The 17,592-nt window shown below is 40.0% G+C and overlaps 1 protein-coding gene across 2 annotated transcripts; it reads left to right on the forward strand.

Moving 5' to 3' along the window:
• The first annotated feature begins 2,363 nt into the window (after window positions 1-2,363).
• On the forward strand, window positions 2,364-17,266 carry GINM1 (glycosylated integral membrane protein 1). Of its 2 annotated transcripts, none has more exons than XM_081529960.1 (8): window positions 2,364-2,505; window positions 6,795-6,851; window positions 7,018-7,114; window positions 12,196-12,347; window positions 12,880-13,036; window positions 13,545-13,675; window positions 15,376-15,539; window positions 16,555-17,266. In XM_081529960.1, exons 1-8 carry the CDS (start codon window positions 2,386-2,388, stop codon window positions 16,664-16,666), a joined length of 990 nt encoding a protein of 329 aa, XP_081386086.1. In that variant the 5' UTR covers window positions 2,364-2,385; the 3' UTR covers window positions 16,667-17,266. The 2 variants fall into 2 exon arrangements, with proteins under 2 accessions (XP_081386086.1, XP_081386087.1); XM_081529961.1 differs by having other exon boundaries at window positions 13,548-13,675.
• The last annotated feature ends 326 nt before the right edge of the window (window positions 17,267-17,592 follow it).

The following is a 17,592-nucleotide window of genomic DNA, read 5'->3' on the forward strand; positions in this document are numbered from 1 at the left end:
ATGTGGGGTCTAGTTCCCTGACCAGGGATCGAACCCCATCCCCCTGCATTGGGAGGGCAGAGTCTTAGCCACTGGGCCACCAGGGGACTCCCTGTATTAAATTTTTTCAAGACTATCTTCTGATATATGAAGGATTATCTTCAAGGAACATAAAGTGTCTAATGTGCACAGAAATACAATGGGTTTCTATAGGCAAATTTAACTCCCTTGGAGACAAACAGGGGAAAGAATAATGTCTGGTCAGGAAATGGGGTGGGCTCTGTTGGCAAATACAGACTATGTCACTCACCTTCCCCAACTACTTTTTCTTTCAAATGTATTTTGAAAACTCATATTACTAATTCAAATTACACAGATCTACATATATCATATATCTGACCATTAGATTTTATTTGTTTTTAATCTCAGTGGCCTGAAACAGAGTGAAAAGGCCAATGGTTGCTGTTGGACCCCATCAGTGGGTGAGATATCACTGCAGAAACCACGTGCCAGTTAATATTGTTGTTGGGTATCTCACAGTAGGCAAGGAATTAGTTGAATGACTAGTTTACTACACAACAATTTTGGCCAAAGATTTTGTAGTTTACCCTAGCTAAAAACACAGGTATGGGGGGAAGGGTTGATAAAAGAGGAAGAGGATCTAAGAGAGAAACCGATTTCTTTTTTGTGCCAAAAATTTTATTTAAACAAAAAAGATTGTTTCTTATTCTGCCTGAATGGCACCATCTCCAAGTTCTTCTTAATCAATATGCAATCCTGTTAACCTGAAAGACCTGAATTTCTTAGCATTTCTGTGTCAACCTTAAAAATAAAACAGCCAGTTATTTTACCAGCAGAATGAGTTTATCCAGCAATAACAGAGGAACTGCAATAAGGGACATGTAAACAGAGTTTTGCCAAGAGAACACGCTGGTCATAGCAAACACCCTCTTCCAGCAACACAAGAGAAGACTCTATACATGGATATCACCAGAGGGTCAATACTGAAATCAGATTGATTATATTCTTTGCAGGTGACCTGGCTTCAAGCAGAGTGGTGCTCCCTCACCTCTCCAGTGATCCGATGAATATTGAACTTAATGCGCGGTTGGTCCTTGGCCTTGGCACAATAAATCCCTGGGGAAGTTTAAAAACTATCAATACCCAAGCTACTGCCCAGACTTATTAAATCAGAAACTCAGGTTCCCCGGAAGACCCCAGAAACAGCAATTTTTAAAAGTGCTCAATTTCCAAGTGCAAATCAAGGTGAGAAGTACCGATTTGATAAACCCCTCCTCCAAACGTGAGGGTTTCCCCAGGTGGCGCATGTGTTAAAGAACCCGCCCACCAGTGCCAGAGACAGAAGAGACGGGTTGGATCCCTCAGTTGAGAAGATCCCCTGTAGGAGGGCATGGCAGCCCACTCCAGTATTCTTGCCTGGAGAACCCTCATGGAGCAAGGATCCTGGTGGGCTACATACAGGCCATAGGGTCGCTAAAAGTCACAGGAGTGAAGCAACCTAGCAGGGCATGCTAGGTGATATACCCGAAATGTGATATTCAGTTCAGTTGCTCAGTCGTGTCCGATTCTCTGCGATCCCATGAACCGCAGCACGCCAGGCCTCCCTGTCCATCACCAACTCCCGGAGCTTACTCAAACCCAAGTCCATCGTGTCGGTGATGCCATCCAACCATCTCATCCTCTGTCGACCCCTTCTCCTCCCGCCTTCACTCTTTCCCAGCATCAGGGTCTTTTCAAACGAGTCAGTTCTTCGCATCAGGTGGCTAAAGTATTGGAGTTTCAGCTTCAACATCAGTCCTTCCAATGAATAGTCAGGATTGATTTCCTTTCGGATTGATTATCCAAATGTGATATACCTTACTTTAACGTACAACAGTGTTCTGATACATTATCATTATTTTCACTTTGTAGATATACGTAAATATATACACCCAGAAACATACTGATGTACACATACACTATATACTAAATCAAAAACAACGGCAATGAGAATGTTTACACTCATTCAGGTGAGGAAATTCTCAAATCAGAGAGCCGGTCTAAAGACGAAATCGGACCTTCTGTGACTTGACCCCGCCCCCGAACATTGTGCGGCGGCCCAGAGCCGCAGACCCCGCGCTGCTCTCGGAGACTTCCGAGTCCCGTCCCGCCCCCGCCCGCCCTCGCCCCGCCCCCCGCCCGCCCTCGCCCCGCCCCCCGCCCGCCCTCGCCCCGCCCCCCGCCCGCCCTCGCCCCGCCGCCCGCCCGCCCCCGCCCCGCCGCCCGCCCCGCCCCACAAAGGCTCCCGCCCCTACGAAAAGCTCCGCCCCTCAGGCCCGCTAGGCCCCGGCCTCCGGACCGCAGGCCCCCGCCCCCCACCCGCCGCCCGCCCCCGGCCTGTCCAAGATGGAGGGCGCTCCACGGGCGCCCCTCGCTCTCCGGCTGCTCTTCTTCGCGGCCCTGCCAGCCACGGGGTGGCTGACGACCGGCACCCTTGAGCCGCCGCTCCTGCCGCCAGCCCCGAAGGTAGGGCTAGGCAGACGCGACTCGTCCGGGATCCTCGGGGAGAAGCCCGGACCGGGGATTGGGACGGCAGCGTCCGCATCGACGCCTCCCACCTCCCCGCGAGCAGGCCGTGGACTAGGGGCCGGGCTCCCAAAGGGCTGGGAGTGGTGGGGAGAAGCACCCAAGGAAACGGGGGCGGCAGGGGGCGGGGGAGGCGAGAGAGTGAAAGGGAATCTTTAACCTGTGGTTAAGCCCGGCGCAGCGAAACTGCTGGTTGCGGTAGTCTCGGCTGTTACCGTCCTGATGGGCGTTTGCCGTCGAAAGTCGCCGGTCGCAGCCTTTTGTAATGGCGCCTTCTTGGGGTAGAGCCGGGCTCTGGGGCGAGGCAGTGTTTATGTGCTAGGGAAACGTGGAAGTTGCTCAACGAGAGAGAGCGAGGGCGTTTCCAGGCCACCTGTCTGCTCCGGCGGGCGGCGGGAAGGAATGCCTGCCCCCGGTGCGCGGGGCTCCGTGTGCGCGCAAGCCGGGTTCCCGGGGGCCGCAGAGGCAGAGAGACGGAAGACCCAGCGCTGACCCTGCCGGCCTGCCTTTAGCGGGCGGTGTTAGAGGAGCCAGTCTCTAAGCGCGGTGGGGCCAGGCGCGCCAGCATCCGCTGGGAACCTGGTAGAAACGCTCCAATCAAAAGCTCGAGGGTGAGGACCCAGCAGAGCGTTCCAGCAAGCTCTCCATCCAGGTGACCCCGAGGTGGGCTGAAGTTTGCGCATCACCGCGTGCTTGTACTGAAGGATGACTGGTTCTTACTGCTTTTGCCGGGGTTGGGGGACTCTCGCTGCCCTTAACCAGTATTTGCCTCTTAGCCGTTGAATGTGTGATGGGGGAAAAGTCTGAAGACTTCACAATGCGATTTTCCCAGAATGAAAAGTAACGACATAGGTGCACCTTTTCTTACTAATCAAGACCTGAATACCCAGCATTCAGACTGACACCATAAATGTCACTCTTTTACTTTGACTGTTTTAAGAGTTATGGCGTTACTTTTCCTGGCTACAAAGATAATAGGATACCTCGGTTTCAGTTATCTTGGGACATTCCAAGAAGCCACACCATCCCAAGCTCTAAGAACCACTTATATCCGAAGTAGACCACAGTTGTGGCCGTTCGAAAGTATTAATATGAGATCGAGACCAAATTAAAATGAAGTAATTCCTAGAGTCCTGGAAATAGAGTCATTAGTTACCCCTCTTCCAGACTTTAAAGATTTATCATAGTTATTTATGAACCCCAAAGACCTTTGAGTCTATTCCTATCATATGCTTGCCTATAGACTGCAGGCTGATAATACACCATACTGTGGGTTCTTAGTGAGGTGTTCATTTCCGTTCTCCTTATGACTTCTATCTGCTTTTGGAAAGTCCAGATCTACACTCATTTCGTTGGTTAAATGAATGCTCTGCAACTAGGAGGAGAATCTCATTCCTTGGAAGGTGTATGTGGGAAGCTGAGGCCTCTGAATCTAAACATTTTTCAAAGTTTCATTGTGAAAATTTTCAAAGGTAGAATATTTGAAAGAGTTTTAGAGTGGTCCTGCATATTTGATAGGAGTTGTTCTGTTGACCTTTGTGCAGCAATGATGTGTTTGAACTCTGCATTACCGTAACCACTGGACTACTGTGATTGTTGAGTATTTGAAATGTGGCCAGTGTGATTGAGGAACTGAGTTTTTAACATGTTGTTTAGTTTTAATTAAATGTAAATAGTCACATGTGGTTAGTGGATATCATATTGAATAATGCCAACTCAGCCTACAATTTGTATTTTACTATACTTGCTTTATCACACACGTTTTCATTTGTTTATCTTCGTATCCCGCCTGAGCTAAATGTAAGAAAATTGGTTGAAGTCTGGAAAATTCTGTGTATCTCTTCAGTCACTCCGATTTATTGGATTATAAGCATTTTTCTGTTTTGTTTACACATGTAAGTTGTCAGACGTTGAGGTTACACAGGTTGTGAAGTAATAAAAATTTTTTTACAATTCATTCTTCTCTAATACTAAAATGACTTGGTCACCAAAGAGAGGGAGGCAGCCAGAGGGCACTGATTTTCTAATATGTGTAAATATTTATTTCTTATATGTGTAAATATTTATTTCTTATATGTGTAAATATTTATTTCTTATGTGTGTAAATATTTATTTCATTTATTTCCCTCAGACTTACTTTAAACCAGGTATCTATTACTTTTGTTCTTAGGAAGCCATTTTGTCCCAGGTGGGCATTTGTGAGTGACAGAATCAGAGGAGAATTGAAAATGAGTGGGGAGAGACTTCAGTTCTGCCACCCGTTTCTAAGTGTACACCTCCCTGGCTGACAAGCCTGTACTTCCAGTTCTGTCAGAGGCTCTCCGAAAGAACAAGAAATATGACCTGGCTCTGAACTTTGGGTTAGGAGACAGGAAGGGATAAGAGTTTCTCCTGTTGTGAAATCATTCAAGAGGATCCAAAAGAGTTTAATTGGAGTTGGCCCTCTGGAAAATATAGTGTGCTAGTGTCTGTTCATTGTCTTTTCCAAAGACAACGGGCCCAGTTCTACTGGGCAAGTGATGTATGTAAGTGCAGTAAATTACTCACAATATAGGGTATGTTCTCTACTGAAAGGCAGAAGCTATAAAGAGGTTTCTCAGAAGAGCAGCACTGAAGGCTTATCTCCAGACTGTTAGAAGAACAGTACTCTACAGTTTTCAAATAGATTGTCTAGTTTGGAAAGAATGAATTCTTGACTGAAATTTGGGCATAAAATAATACAGCCAGAAACTTGATGGTTTATTGAATGTTAGTTTGTTCTAAGAGATGAGTTCACTTGTTCTAACCCATACTTAATTCTAGATAAGGGTGGGCCAGGAGAAAACTGGGCTGGAGCTGAGGAATCAGTAGTTCTAAAGCTTCCTGGACTCCTCTGGGAGTTGGGAAGCGGACCAAAGTCATCCTGAATAGATGGTGTGGACTTACATGTTAGTATCCTCTTTATCAAGTTGTCCCAGGAATCAATAAACTCAGCCCATAAAGTCACTGTCTTAGTCTCTTATTTGTTAGAAATATATAAAGTATTGGGGTTGCTCATGGTGCCAAGAAATACACTGGTATGTTAGTTTGATGTTTATGAATAATTTTTCTCCTTTGCAAATTAAGAATACCCCCCAAAAGGTATTTAAGAGGAGTCTTCTTTTTATTCTAGGATAACAACGTCTGTGAATACACTTAGGAAAGAATTTCATTTGCAGATAACAAATTATAGTTCCTGTGGCCCTGAATACTTAAAATAGTGCTTTCTTCTGTGTAGTAAACATCTCATGAATAAACTTAAATATTTGAGTAGACTGTCTTTGAGTATACCATGAGAGGCACTGAAACTGTGCACCCCAAGTCCTTGTCCATGGGCATTAGAGGACACCTTTAAGAAGGAGAAGAGCAAGTTTGTATGTGAAAACAATAAAGTTGGAAACATTTGATGTCCGCTCTCCTGGAGCAAGTAAATAAATTGGTAACAAATTGATGGTATATTACACAATGCTGTAAAAAAAAAAAAAAAAAATTGTCTGCATCTGCCCACATAACTGTTTTAAATGAAAGAAGTTCCAGAAGAATATGTGCAGTATCTTTCCACTTTATATATAAAGTTCAGGAACAGATAAAACTAAACAATAGGTTGTTTAAAGAGAGCACACAGGGAGTTCAACTATAAAGAAAGCAAGAAATGTTAACATGGAAGACAGTATAGGGATTCCTTCTGAGGGGCAGTGGGAAATGTGACGGATCATTCAGGGGACTTAGAAGGTATCAATGACATTCTAGTTTTGCTCCTGGGTAGGAGATACATGAGTGTTTATCTTTTCTTTTAAACTCTATATTTGCATATTGCATGCTCAGCTACATGATATATTTCATATTAAATGGATAAGTGTATAGATTATGAAAAACTGAAATTGTGAATAATTTAAAAGGCTGTAAAGGAAATCTTCTGGTGGTCTAGCAGATAAGATTCAATATTTTCACTGCTGGGGCCCTGGGTTCCATCCCTGGTCAGGGAACTAAGATCCCGAAAGCACCCCCCACACACACAAAAGAGCTGTGAAAATGAAACTGATGAGTTGTGGGGTTTTTTTTTTTTTTTCCTGATGAGTTTTTTAGCAGTGTTCTTTTAATGTAGTCATAAGTGATCATACAGTAAGTATAACTGAGGGAGAAGAGAATGAACTTAGTTATTCTCGGTTCGGCAAATGCGTACCTACCTGATTTGTGTATTTGTTTTGCAGGACAGCATCAGAATTAATGTAACCACCCTGGAGGATGGGGAGGTGTCTAAAGAACAGGTATGCCTTTGTTATGCTTTCATTATATCACTTAGCTAAGTATCATGCAGACTATTTTGTTTTTTATCTATACACCTCATTTAGTTAGATAAAGTATTTTTAACATGTAGAGTTTGTCATCATTTGTAAACCATTGGAATTAATGTATATGCTGCTTTATTTTAAGGTTGTTCTTAACATAACCTATGAGAGTGGACAGGTATATGTAAATGACTTCCCTGTAAATAGTGGTGTAACCCGAATAAGCTGTCAGACTTTGATAGGTGAGTACTGCTAAATTATTTCCATAATTGTTCTGTGTTTTTAATAACACTAAGTGAAACACAATTCTTTGATGTTATTTATTTCCATTTTAAATTAATAATATACATCATTACTAGAGTATATGATAACACTAATGGATTTAAAACTCTTTTCCTACTTACTGTTGGTTATTTCTGGCATTTTCACATATTCTCTATCATGGCATTGATATTGCTCGGAAATGCATGTCTGGTAGGTTAGGGTAAGAATGTGCCTCGAGGTAGTAAATAGGGATTTACAAGCAAGGCAAAATCTCTTCACATTTGTAAAAATCAAAGAGAAAAGTGAATTGTCTTTCTGATTCTTCTACCTTTATGTCTGTATTACATTTTCCTTTTTAACCTTTTAAAATCTTGAGTTGTTTAAAGACAAGCAAACATGTTGCATTGGAATATAGCCATTGTTTGAATGAAATAAGGAATATGAGAAATTTGTGTAGTATTCCTATTACCTATTTTAATATATAGATTTAAGCCAGTAGATATTTCTCTGAACACTTGTGTCCTATACTTAATTCATTACGTGTCTTTATTATCATTCCATTCATGGTGTTTTCTAGTTATTTATTGTGATATTTCCTTGTCCTAGGAGTCATTTTGAAGTATGTTGCTTAATTTTCAAACACCAAGGGATTTTTTTTTTCTTTTTTTACTGATTCCATCTTTGTCATCAGAGATGTAGCTATATAATTTTAATCCTTTGAATTTAGAGACTTGCTGTATAGCTTAACATATGGTCAGTTTTAGTAAATGTTGCTTTCCATTTGTATTTGAAAAGAAAGGTAATCATGTAATTAGCTGGATATGATATTCTGTATCTGTCAGGTCAAATTTCTTAATCATGTTCAGTCTTTTATGGATTTACTGATTTTTTTTGTTTGCTTGCTTGCCTTATGAATTACTGAGAATGGTATGTTAAAATCTGCACTATGAATATTTGTCTGTTCTTTCAGTTTTGTCAGTTTTTGCTTTGTGTATTTTGACATACAGTATTAACTAAAACCATGCAGATTTAGAGCTATTATGTTTTCTGGTGAATCCAGGCTTTTGTCATTATGTCCTTATTTATCTCTAGTGATGTTCTTGCCTTAAAATCAGCTTTATCTAAATATATTATTTTACCAGTAACTGCTTTTTGGCTGGGCGTGGAGGAGGGTGGTGGATGGTTTTGTGGTATGTTTCCATTTTTTTTCAGTCTTCCTGGGTCCTTATAATTAAGGTGAATGTCTTACAAGCAGCATATACTTGTGGTTTCTTTCTTTCTTTTTTTTTTGTTCAGGCTATCATCCTGTCTTTAATTGGAATTTTAATTTATTTACATTAACGATATATTTAGATTTAGATGGTCTATATTAATTATTTGTTTTCTATCTGTGTCTTATCTGTTCTGTTTCTTTTTTTTTTTTTTGTCCTCTTCTGGGTTATTTACTTTTTGTTTCATTATCCCCCTCTATCTTGTTGGTTTTTGTATTATTTTACTGTTCTTTTAATGGTTACCCTTGAGATCAGTAAACTCATACTTTTATCATTTCCCAGCCACTGCAGGAATCTTAGAACACTTAAACTCCATTTATTCTCTTTCTGCTTTAAAAATTTTTAAGTTAATTTAATTTTTATTTTTTTAGCCTTGTCCCTTGAGGGATCTTAGTTCCATGACCAGGGATTGAATCTGGGCCATGGCAGTGGAAGCCCCGGGTCCTAACCACCAGAACACCAGGGAATTCCCCCACTTGCTGCTTTTGTGTTGCTGTTTTCATGAATTTTAACTCTTTGGATTCTTAAATCCTGAGCACCATAAGTTGTTCTTAATGTTTTCCTGTAGTCCAGTGTTCTTTTGTGCTTACCCTCAGAGTTACTCTTTCTATTGCTTTTCATTCCTTCCTGAATATCTGTGTTCCCCTCTGGAGTTATTTTCCCTCTACTTAAAGAATTCTGCTTAGTATTTATTCAGTGCCGATTTCAGTGTCTATGTGTGTGTTCATGTTTTTACATGTTTTCTATGGTTCTTAGTGAGAGAGTTGGTGTACTGCAAGTTAATCCATCATAGCGAGGAAAAGAAGTGCCATTACTGGCTTGAATAACATTCCACTGATGTTGTATGTATTAGGAATTTGACGTGGGGCGCAGTCTGGCTGCTTTATTTATTATAATCATCTTTCTAGTCATCCCCGTTGCATTGAGTTTGTTTCTTTGAAAGCTGAAGTAAAAGCCTGTCTTACCATTTTACAGGAATCTTTAAAACATTAAATGCAACTACAGCAAAAGAGTCTTCTATCCTTAATTCTTAAAAAAATTCTTCTTTGTAGATGTGTTAGTTATATTGCTGTTTAACAGTTTAACCCAAAACTTAGTAGCCTGTGACAGTATTATCTCCTAGTTCCTATAGGTCATAAATTTGAGCTTGGCTTAGCTGGGTCCTCTGACGCTGGCTCAGCTGGGAAAGGTCTGCTTCCTAGCACTCGTGGTTCTTGACAGGATTCATTTCCTTGTGAATTTTTCTTCACAGGATGTTAGCTGGAGTCCCTCCTTCATATTCTTGCCACGTGGGGCTCTCTGTAGAGCATTTCATAACATGCCAGCTGGCTTTATCACAGAACAAGAGAGACTGTCAGGGAGAGAGCATACCAGCAAGACACAAGTCACAGTCTTTTATAATCTAATCACACAAATGACATTCTAGCACTTTTGCTGTATTCTGTTTGTTCGAAACAAGTGTCAAGGTCCAGCTCGCACTCTGTGGAAGGCAGTTACAAAGGAGCATGAAGGCTGGAGGGGCAAGAGTCATTGACAGCCATTTTGGAAAGCGGTCTCCCTCAGTAGAGAAAGTCAGAATATAGAGGGCTCTTGGTGTTGTTAGTTTTATTCTATAGCAGCCATTACAGATTTGGAGGAAGAGTCATATACATCAGTATGCTTTGATGTATTGATGTGACTGCATTTTCTCATCTATTGAATCTCTGTTCTTGTGACTGGCCTTTGGGCATATGATTAGGCTGAGGAGGAGCCTACCCTTCCCTGAGGGAGACCACTGGGTAAACAGTGAAAACACTGAAATGGACCACGAGAGAGGAGAAGCTTTCCAGTTAGAAGCCTCAGAGAATGTGAGGGAGGTTAGGCAGACAAGAGAGAGGGCACACGGTAATGAGCCTGAAGGAGGACCAGGCAGAGAACCACCAGAGAGGTCATAGGGTGCCGCTGAAGGCATCTAACAAGGACACTGTGTAATCAAAACCATGTGATGGTAAGATTAATCTGGCACCATGGTGTGAATGGTTGAAGAGGGAGAGATTACAGAAGGGGAGAATAATTAGGTAAATATGTTAAGAGTAAGTAGCTAATGAACTAGGTGTTGGGTGGGGAGGTAGGAGGAGCTGGAAAGGACACATATAAGAGGTACTTTGGATCTGGAATGGTCCAAAGGGAACAACTGACTGGATACAGAGGATGAGAGGGAAGAAGTCAAAGGTAACCTACTCATTCTTGTCCTTGGTAGTTTGGAGAAGGGGGAGGGTTTTATTAACAGAAACAGAGAAGTCAAAGAGGAACAGGTTTGTGAACTTAGATTGAGACCAGGGGTTAGGCCACTTGTTTCTCATTAAAAATGTATGTACCTGCTTAAAAATTAGAAATGTTAGTCTGTACCTCCTGAGATTTTAAGACTAGAGTGAAGCTTTAGCATCTGTACTGTTCCCAGTTGATTCTGGTATGTAGTTAGGGTTTAGAACCACTAGACCAGGTATTTGTTTTAAATTATATATTTATAATTCTGGGTGGAATCACTACTTCACATAGGCTATAGAATAAGAACTTAATGCGTCCTCTCAAGGAACTCGGCCCAGTTGAGACAGGTTTATAAACTAAGAACTACACTGTTAGTGCTTTAAATTTTTTTTAAAAGGCATGAACTCAGCATTGTAAGGATATGGTATCTAGAACTATTAAGTAGGAGTTTATTAAAAATGTATGGGAGGGGACTTCTCTGGAGATCCAGTGGTTAAGACTTTGCCTTCCAATAAAGGGGGTACAGGTTCAATCTCTAGTGGGGGTCTAAGATCCCACAGGCCTCATGGCCAAAAAACCAAAACACAGAACAGAAGCAATATTGTAACAAATTCAATAAAGACTTTGAAAATGGTCCACATCAAAAAATAATAAAATTTAAAAACCTAAGGGAGGAGAGTGAGCAATGGAGAGCATGCTGGATCAAGGGAACAGCTCTATAAAGGCACAGCATCAGCTTAAACAGCTGGGCCTGCATGCAGGATATCCATCTGGGTTCCTTTGTGGTGGATAATTCTCAGCCAATAACATTTGAGGAACAGAAACAAAATGCTGCTTTTGCAGCAGTTTCATTGGTTTCTATTATCTTTTTCCATAGCACTTCCTTAGTTTTATAAACCAGTTGCAACTGCCACTCTCCTTTGCTGCTGGGGTGGGTGTGGGGTTTCTCAGCCAGAAGGAACAGGGCCAATAGCCAATCCCACTCCATCACTTGTTAGTGGGGAGTAATTACAGGGCTTTCCCTCCCTCATCCCCATTCCCGCCCTCCCCAGCGATTTACAAGTTGCTTACCGGGAAGAGGATTGACAAAAACCCTCAAGTGTCCTTACTGTTAGAGTCCTTTCTATCACTGGATTTTGTGAATGAATGAATGAATGGATGGATGGATGAATGAATGTGCTCACTTCTCTAACGCTTGAGATTAGGTGACTTCCACCCTGTTTTGTAAACAGTTACACCTTACTGGTTCCTCATAGCCAATCTATGTAAAAGAATAGGAAAGGTGTGGCAAGTGTGAAATTCCATACAAAATCTGAAAGTCATCAGGCATTTTTCCCTTTAAATGAGTATAAGAATTGTAGGGATTTGTCAAGTTGTCTGTTTTTATAGATCTGAAACATCAGTGAGGTCAGAAATAAAGGCAAAGATAATGGTATACAACTGTCTTGTTCCATGTAAATGTCAACAAAATGATCAAATTCAGTAACTGATTTGGTGGCAGTTTTTGTTCAAAGCTATCACTACTTTTTTTTTTTAAACAGTGAAGAATGAAAATCTTGAAAACTTGGAGGAAAAAGAATATTTTGGAATCGTCAGTGTAAGGATTTTAGTTCATGAGTGGCCTATGACATCTGGTTCCAGTTTGCAACTGATTGTCATTCAAGAAGAGGTAGTAGAGATAGATGGAAAACAGGTAAGAGAGTATGCTTACTATCTGGGAGTTAATTGTAAAGATTTGTGTTCAGTGTTATGCACACGTTCAGTTTATTTCTGACTTGATAAGGAAAGAAGCTACACTAATGTTGCCTGTATCCAATCATTTAGAATCGTCTACTTGTTTTAGCATTTACTTGTTTAGAATTTTAAGTCTTAATCTGAAAAAAGATCATATTCATACATGTTTATATCCCTTAAAATTATTATGATCATTATCAAGCAGAGCAACTAAGTGAAGAGATTGAATTTGGTTCATAGTTCTGCTGCCATTTCTTCTGGCCAAGTCTTTCTTAATGCAGTGAAACGAAGCTGAGAGCAGACCTCTAATAGTGAGTGCTAAAGCACACTGTGTGTGATTAAAGTTGCAAATTAATTATCTTAAAAAGGAATTCTGTGAATAGGACAAGTTTTTTAGTTTCAGAAATCAGGGAAGAAAATTCATTTTTCGACTCTTACCAGGTTGTGTCATTATTCACAATAAAGAGTAATTGCTTCTTTTTTGTTCATAGGCTCAACAAAAGGACGTTACTGAAATTGATATTCTAGTTAAGAATCAGGGAATAGTCAGACATTCAAACTATACCCTGCCTTTAGAAGAAAGCATGCTCTACTCGATTTCCCGAGACAGTGACATTCTATTCACCCTTCCCAACCTTTCCAAAAAAGGTACTTTCATAGACCACTATTTAAGGTATTAAGGAAATGATTTCTTTAGTCGGTAACTTTTTTCATCATAGTTAATATGTTTGGAAGTAAGCTTCTTTTAAAAATGCTTTATAACACATATTGCTTTATGTATCCATTTTGTAAAATGTGGTCCGTGCTGATGACAGGGAGACATTTTGCTGAAATCATCTAAAATACATAATAAGAATTTCATTCACTTAAGTTCATTTAGAGGAGGAAATGTCATTTTTTCCACTGAAACACAGAACTTAAAAAAGTTTGACTTTCCGTGTGACAGAATTGTAACAGCTATAGCTCCCTTCTTACTGTCTTAATTTGAGGTTCCTTTCTGGCATTTAAATCTAAACAATCAAATGTTTGTTTTTCTCCCACGAGAAAAATGGTTGTTCTCACCATCCTAAATGTTACTGGTGTAGTAATCCTAGAACTAGTGGGAGAGTCACCAGCATGTGCTTAGCATTTTGGTAACTTGGCTGTCCCTTCTCAGGAGAAAGTGTTAGTTCACTGCAGACCACCAGCCAGTATCTTATCAGGAATGTGGAAACCACTGTAAATGAAGCTCTACCTGGCAAATTACCTGAAACTCCTCTCAGAGCAGAGCCTCCATCTTCATATAAGGTATTTGGGATTATCTTTATATGTGTTACAAGCATTTATGGTTATGGTAAAGAAAATAAATGCTAGCGTTTAAAATGAGGTGGAAACCATGAGAGTTGGATCCATGGGACATTGTTAATAATGAACTCATCACTGTTTTAATGTGCCATTTTTAGGTATTCCTGTTTTCCTTCTTAGTAATGTAGTCAGATGATGACAGTTAAGGCATTAGATTTCAGTTTGTTTGGGGGTCTTTCTCATATCCCCATTGGTCTGTTTATTCTGTGACTTCATGCATGCACACATGTATACACACGCACAGTCCCCTTAAGACCTTGTACAGTGACTTGGCACACTTGGTTGAGTGTACTTTCTGAAATCAGACTGCCTAGGTTTGAATCCTGGTTCTGCCACTGACTAGCTGTGTCAGCTAGAACAAGTTCCTAGCCTCTCTAACCTTTTTCTTTATGTGTACAGTAAAGGTCTATAAAGTGATGCCTTTTTTATGAGGTTGTTGTAAGTATTTAAATAAGATGGGTGCAAATGTAAATATACATTGGCACCTATTAAGTACTCACATCACATATTATTAATAATAGTATATTGCTGACTGGGAACACAGGGTTCAGAGAGTATGGTGAAATCTCTATATTAGCTAGGCCCCTTACTCAAAATAATTTACATTTAAATGAGCAGGATCTGTGCTTAGTAACAAAAGATTCCAGAGCTGAGTCTTTGAAGAGGCTCTCACTGAAGGTTAAGATTACTTGCTTTGGGTTACTGGAGAAACCTCGGTTACTTTTTGAATGCCTGAACTCTGGTGCCCTTACTAATCTTACTCCATCTCCCTCAGAGCAAGGAAGAACAGACTCTTCAAAGTCCTTGCCATCAAAGCATGCCCAAGTTCTTTAATCACTGTTGAAGTATGCAGTGAACTCCCCATCACCAATGGGCATCACCGACTTGATGGACATGAGTTTGAGCCAGCTCTGTGAGTTGCTGACGGACAGGGAAGCCTGGCGTGCTGTGGTCCATGGGGTCGTAAAGAGTTGGACATGACTGAGCAACTGAACTGAACTCCCCATAGGGTTCCAAAAGCTACTAATATGTCTGTCACTCTTTCCTTCTGTTGTCTTACAAATACTGGAAGCACATAGCTGACAGGTCCATTCTGTATAAGTGGACTAGCCCTCTTGTCATGCATGCTCAGATACTCAGTCATGTCTGACTCTTTGGGACCCCAGGGACTGTAGCCTGCCAGGCTCCTCTCTCCGTGGGATTTTCTAGGCAAGAAGGGTGGAGTGGGTTGCCATTTCCTCTTCAGGGGATCTTCCTGACCTAGGGATCAAACCCATGTCTCTTACATCTCCTGCATTGGCAGGTGGATCCTTTACCACTAGTGCTACCTGGGAAGCCCTTTATAGTTAGACAACACGTATAAATAATTGTAAAGGATAGTAACATGTAACAAACGTTTATGCCTCTTTTGCTAGAAAATAATTTTTTAAATTGTAAATAACTTTGAGGTACATTTAAAAAATAAAATGCACCCATTTAAAATGTACAGTTAGATAAGTTTTGACAAGTGTAGACACCCATGTTACCACCATTACAGTCACCATGTATAAATGTTACCATCACCTAAAACTAGAACATAATTTTTAAAGTTTCTTAGAGCACAAATGAAACTTGCATATCTAATAAAAACTTTCTTTTTTTAGGTGATGTGTCAGTGGATGGAAAAGTTCAGAAAAGATCTATGCAGGTTCTGGAGCAGTATTTTGCCGATATTCTTTATGTTTTTGAATGTCATGGTGGTTGGAATTATAGGAGCAGTTATAGTAATAACCATCTTAAAGGTGCTCTTCCCAGTTTGTGAATACAAGTAAGTATTTCTCATTTTTTATCAACTTTAGTATTTTTAATGATTAAAAAGTAGTTGTATTTACTATAGAGTAGAAAATAGAAAAATTAGGAAGAGTAAGACAAGTTGGGGGGGAATAATATATCTTTTTTCTAGCCCATCTATTAGCTTTAGCAAAATTAAAAGACATTTATTGGATAACTTGATGGTCAAGACACCTGTCTTGGGAATTTACATGTGGATAGGACAAACTCTGCTCTGTAAGAACTTAGTGTATTGGAGAGAAAGAAATCAAGTGTCTATAATGGAAAATGCATTGTGTATAATAAGAAAGAAATGAAACAAGAGGGCTTCACTATGTATTTTCAACCACAAAGTATCAATTTAAAATGCAGTAAATTTTTGAAGACTAGCAAGGTATTTTAGTAACAGGAGAAAGTGAAAGAAAAGAAAGTAAAAGTGAAAGTCGCTTAGTCGTGTCCAACTCTTTGGGATCCTATGGACTGTATAGAATTCTCCAGGCCAGAATACTGGAGTAGGTAGCCTTTCCCTTCTCTAGGGGATCTTTCCAACCCAGGGATTGAACCCAGGTCTCCTGCATTGCGGGCGAATTCTTTACCAGCTGAGCCACCAAGGAAGCCCAAGAATACTGGAGTGGGTAGCCTATCCCTTCTCCAGCGGATCTTGCAGGCGGATCCTTTACCAACTGAGCTATGAGTAACAGGAGAAATGCTGTCTAAAGATCTATGGTTGCATGCCAGTTGAGTACTGATTAGAAAGCTGCTTGGGCCTGGTCCTCTTGCCCACTTTGTGCAAGTCTAGGACTGTGTATGCCATGGAGATCTGTAATTTACCTTGTCATCTCCTACAGTACCAGCTAAGGAACTTGCTCTTACTCCTCCAAACCAATTAGTTTGGTTAAAGTGAACTAACCATCATAAATAAAATGAAGCAAAAATACCTAATCCCAGGTATACATTTAATTATAACCTCAGAGTAGCCCTATCTTACTTTAGTTTTAATTTTTATATTTCAGAGGAATTCTTCAGTTGGATAAAGTGAATGTTATACCTGTGACAGCTGTCAACTTATATCCAGATGGACTTGAGAAAACAGCGGAAAACCCTAGAGATAAAACATGTGTTTAGAACACCATCTCAAATCATGGACTCTGAATTAGCCTAATGGTTCAAATTTGCCACGCAAATATAATTTTAAGCCATTAAGAATCAGTTTGTACACTAGAGAAATTGCTAAACTCCTAAAGCTGTCTAAAACTTGATCTTTAAAGTGACAGTTAAAGTTCACCTTATTCTATAATAGGGCTGCCTGTTCTGGTGGTGAATTATTAAAGAAAATTGAAATGCAATGGAAGAGAAGACATGTGAAGAAACTTTGAAACTACCAAAAAGAAAAAAAAGGGCAAGACAAAATGCCATGTGCCAATCCTTTTCAAGGTGCCTTTGTTAAGGAAGTTATATACACTCAATTACTATAATATATAAGACTTTATGAAAAGCACTTTATGAAATTCTAATTTAAAAGCTCAAGAACTTAACACTTATTTTTTTATTCAGTAAAATGTGCCTTAATATTAAGTATGTGACTCAGTATAAAAATCACTGAAGTGTGTATCATGATTTGATTGTATCCTGTACCAAGACTACTTACCTTGAATGAACCAGGATTTTAAAATAGTGACATGTTCTCACTCTAAAAATAAACTTTTTTTTTTTTTGAAGATAAAAGTACAATGTTTTTGGAATAAAATCTTTGCCCATGTGAGTTACTTATAATAGCTCCGTTCACATAACACTGGCTGAAACCAAGGGTTACATCAGTTAATAAGTCCATCAATGTCAAATTAGAATGTGCCTTTGCTCTTGTGGTTCTAAGTATAATCCTGTTTACCCTACAATAATGATTTTTTTTTAACCAACACCCATATTGACGTATATTTTACAATATGATATAAGACATATAATTCTTACCTTTACTCTATGTGGTACTTTCTGTTCTATTAAAATTCTTTTTAAGTTTTTTTTTAATTGTAACCCATCATTTAAACAGCTTC

Source organism: Giraffa tippelskirchi, chromosome 9, assembly GCF_054371585.1.
Source record: "Giraffa tippelskirchi isolate mGirTip1 chromosome 9, T2T-mGirTip1v1.2.pri, whole genome shotgun sequence".
Taxonomy (NCBI): Eukaryota; Metazoa; Chordata; class Mammalia; order Artiodactyla; family Giraffidae; genus Giraffa; species Giraffa tippelskirchi.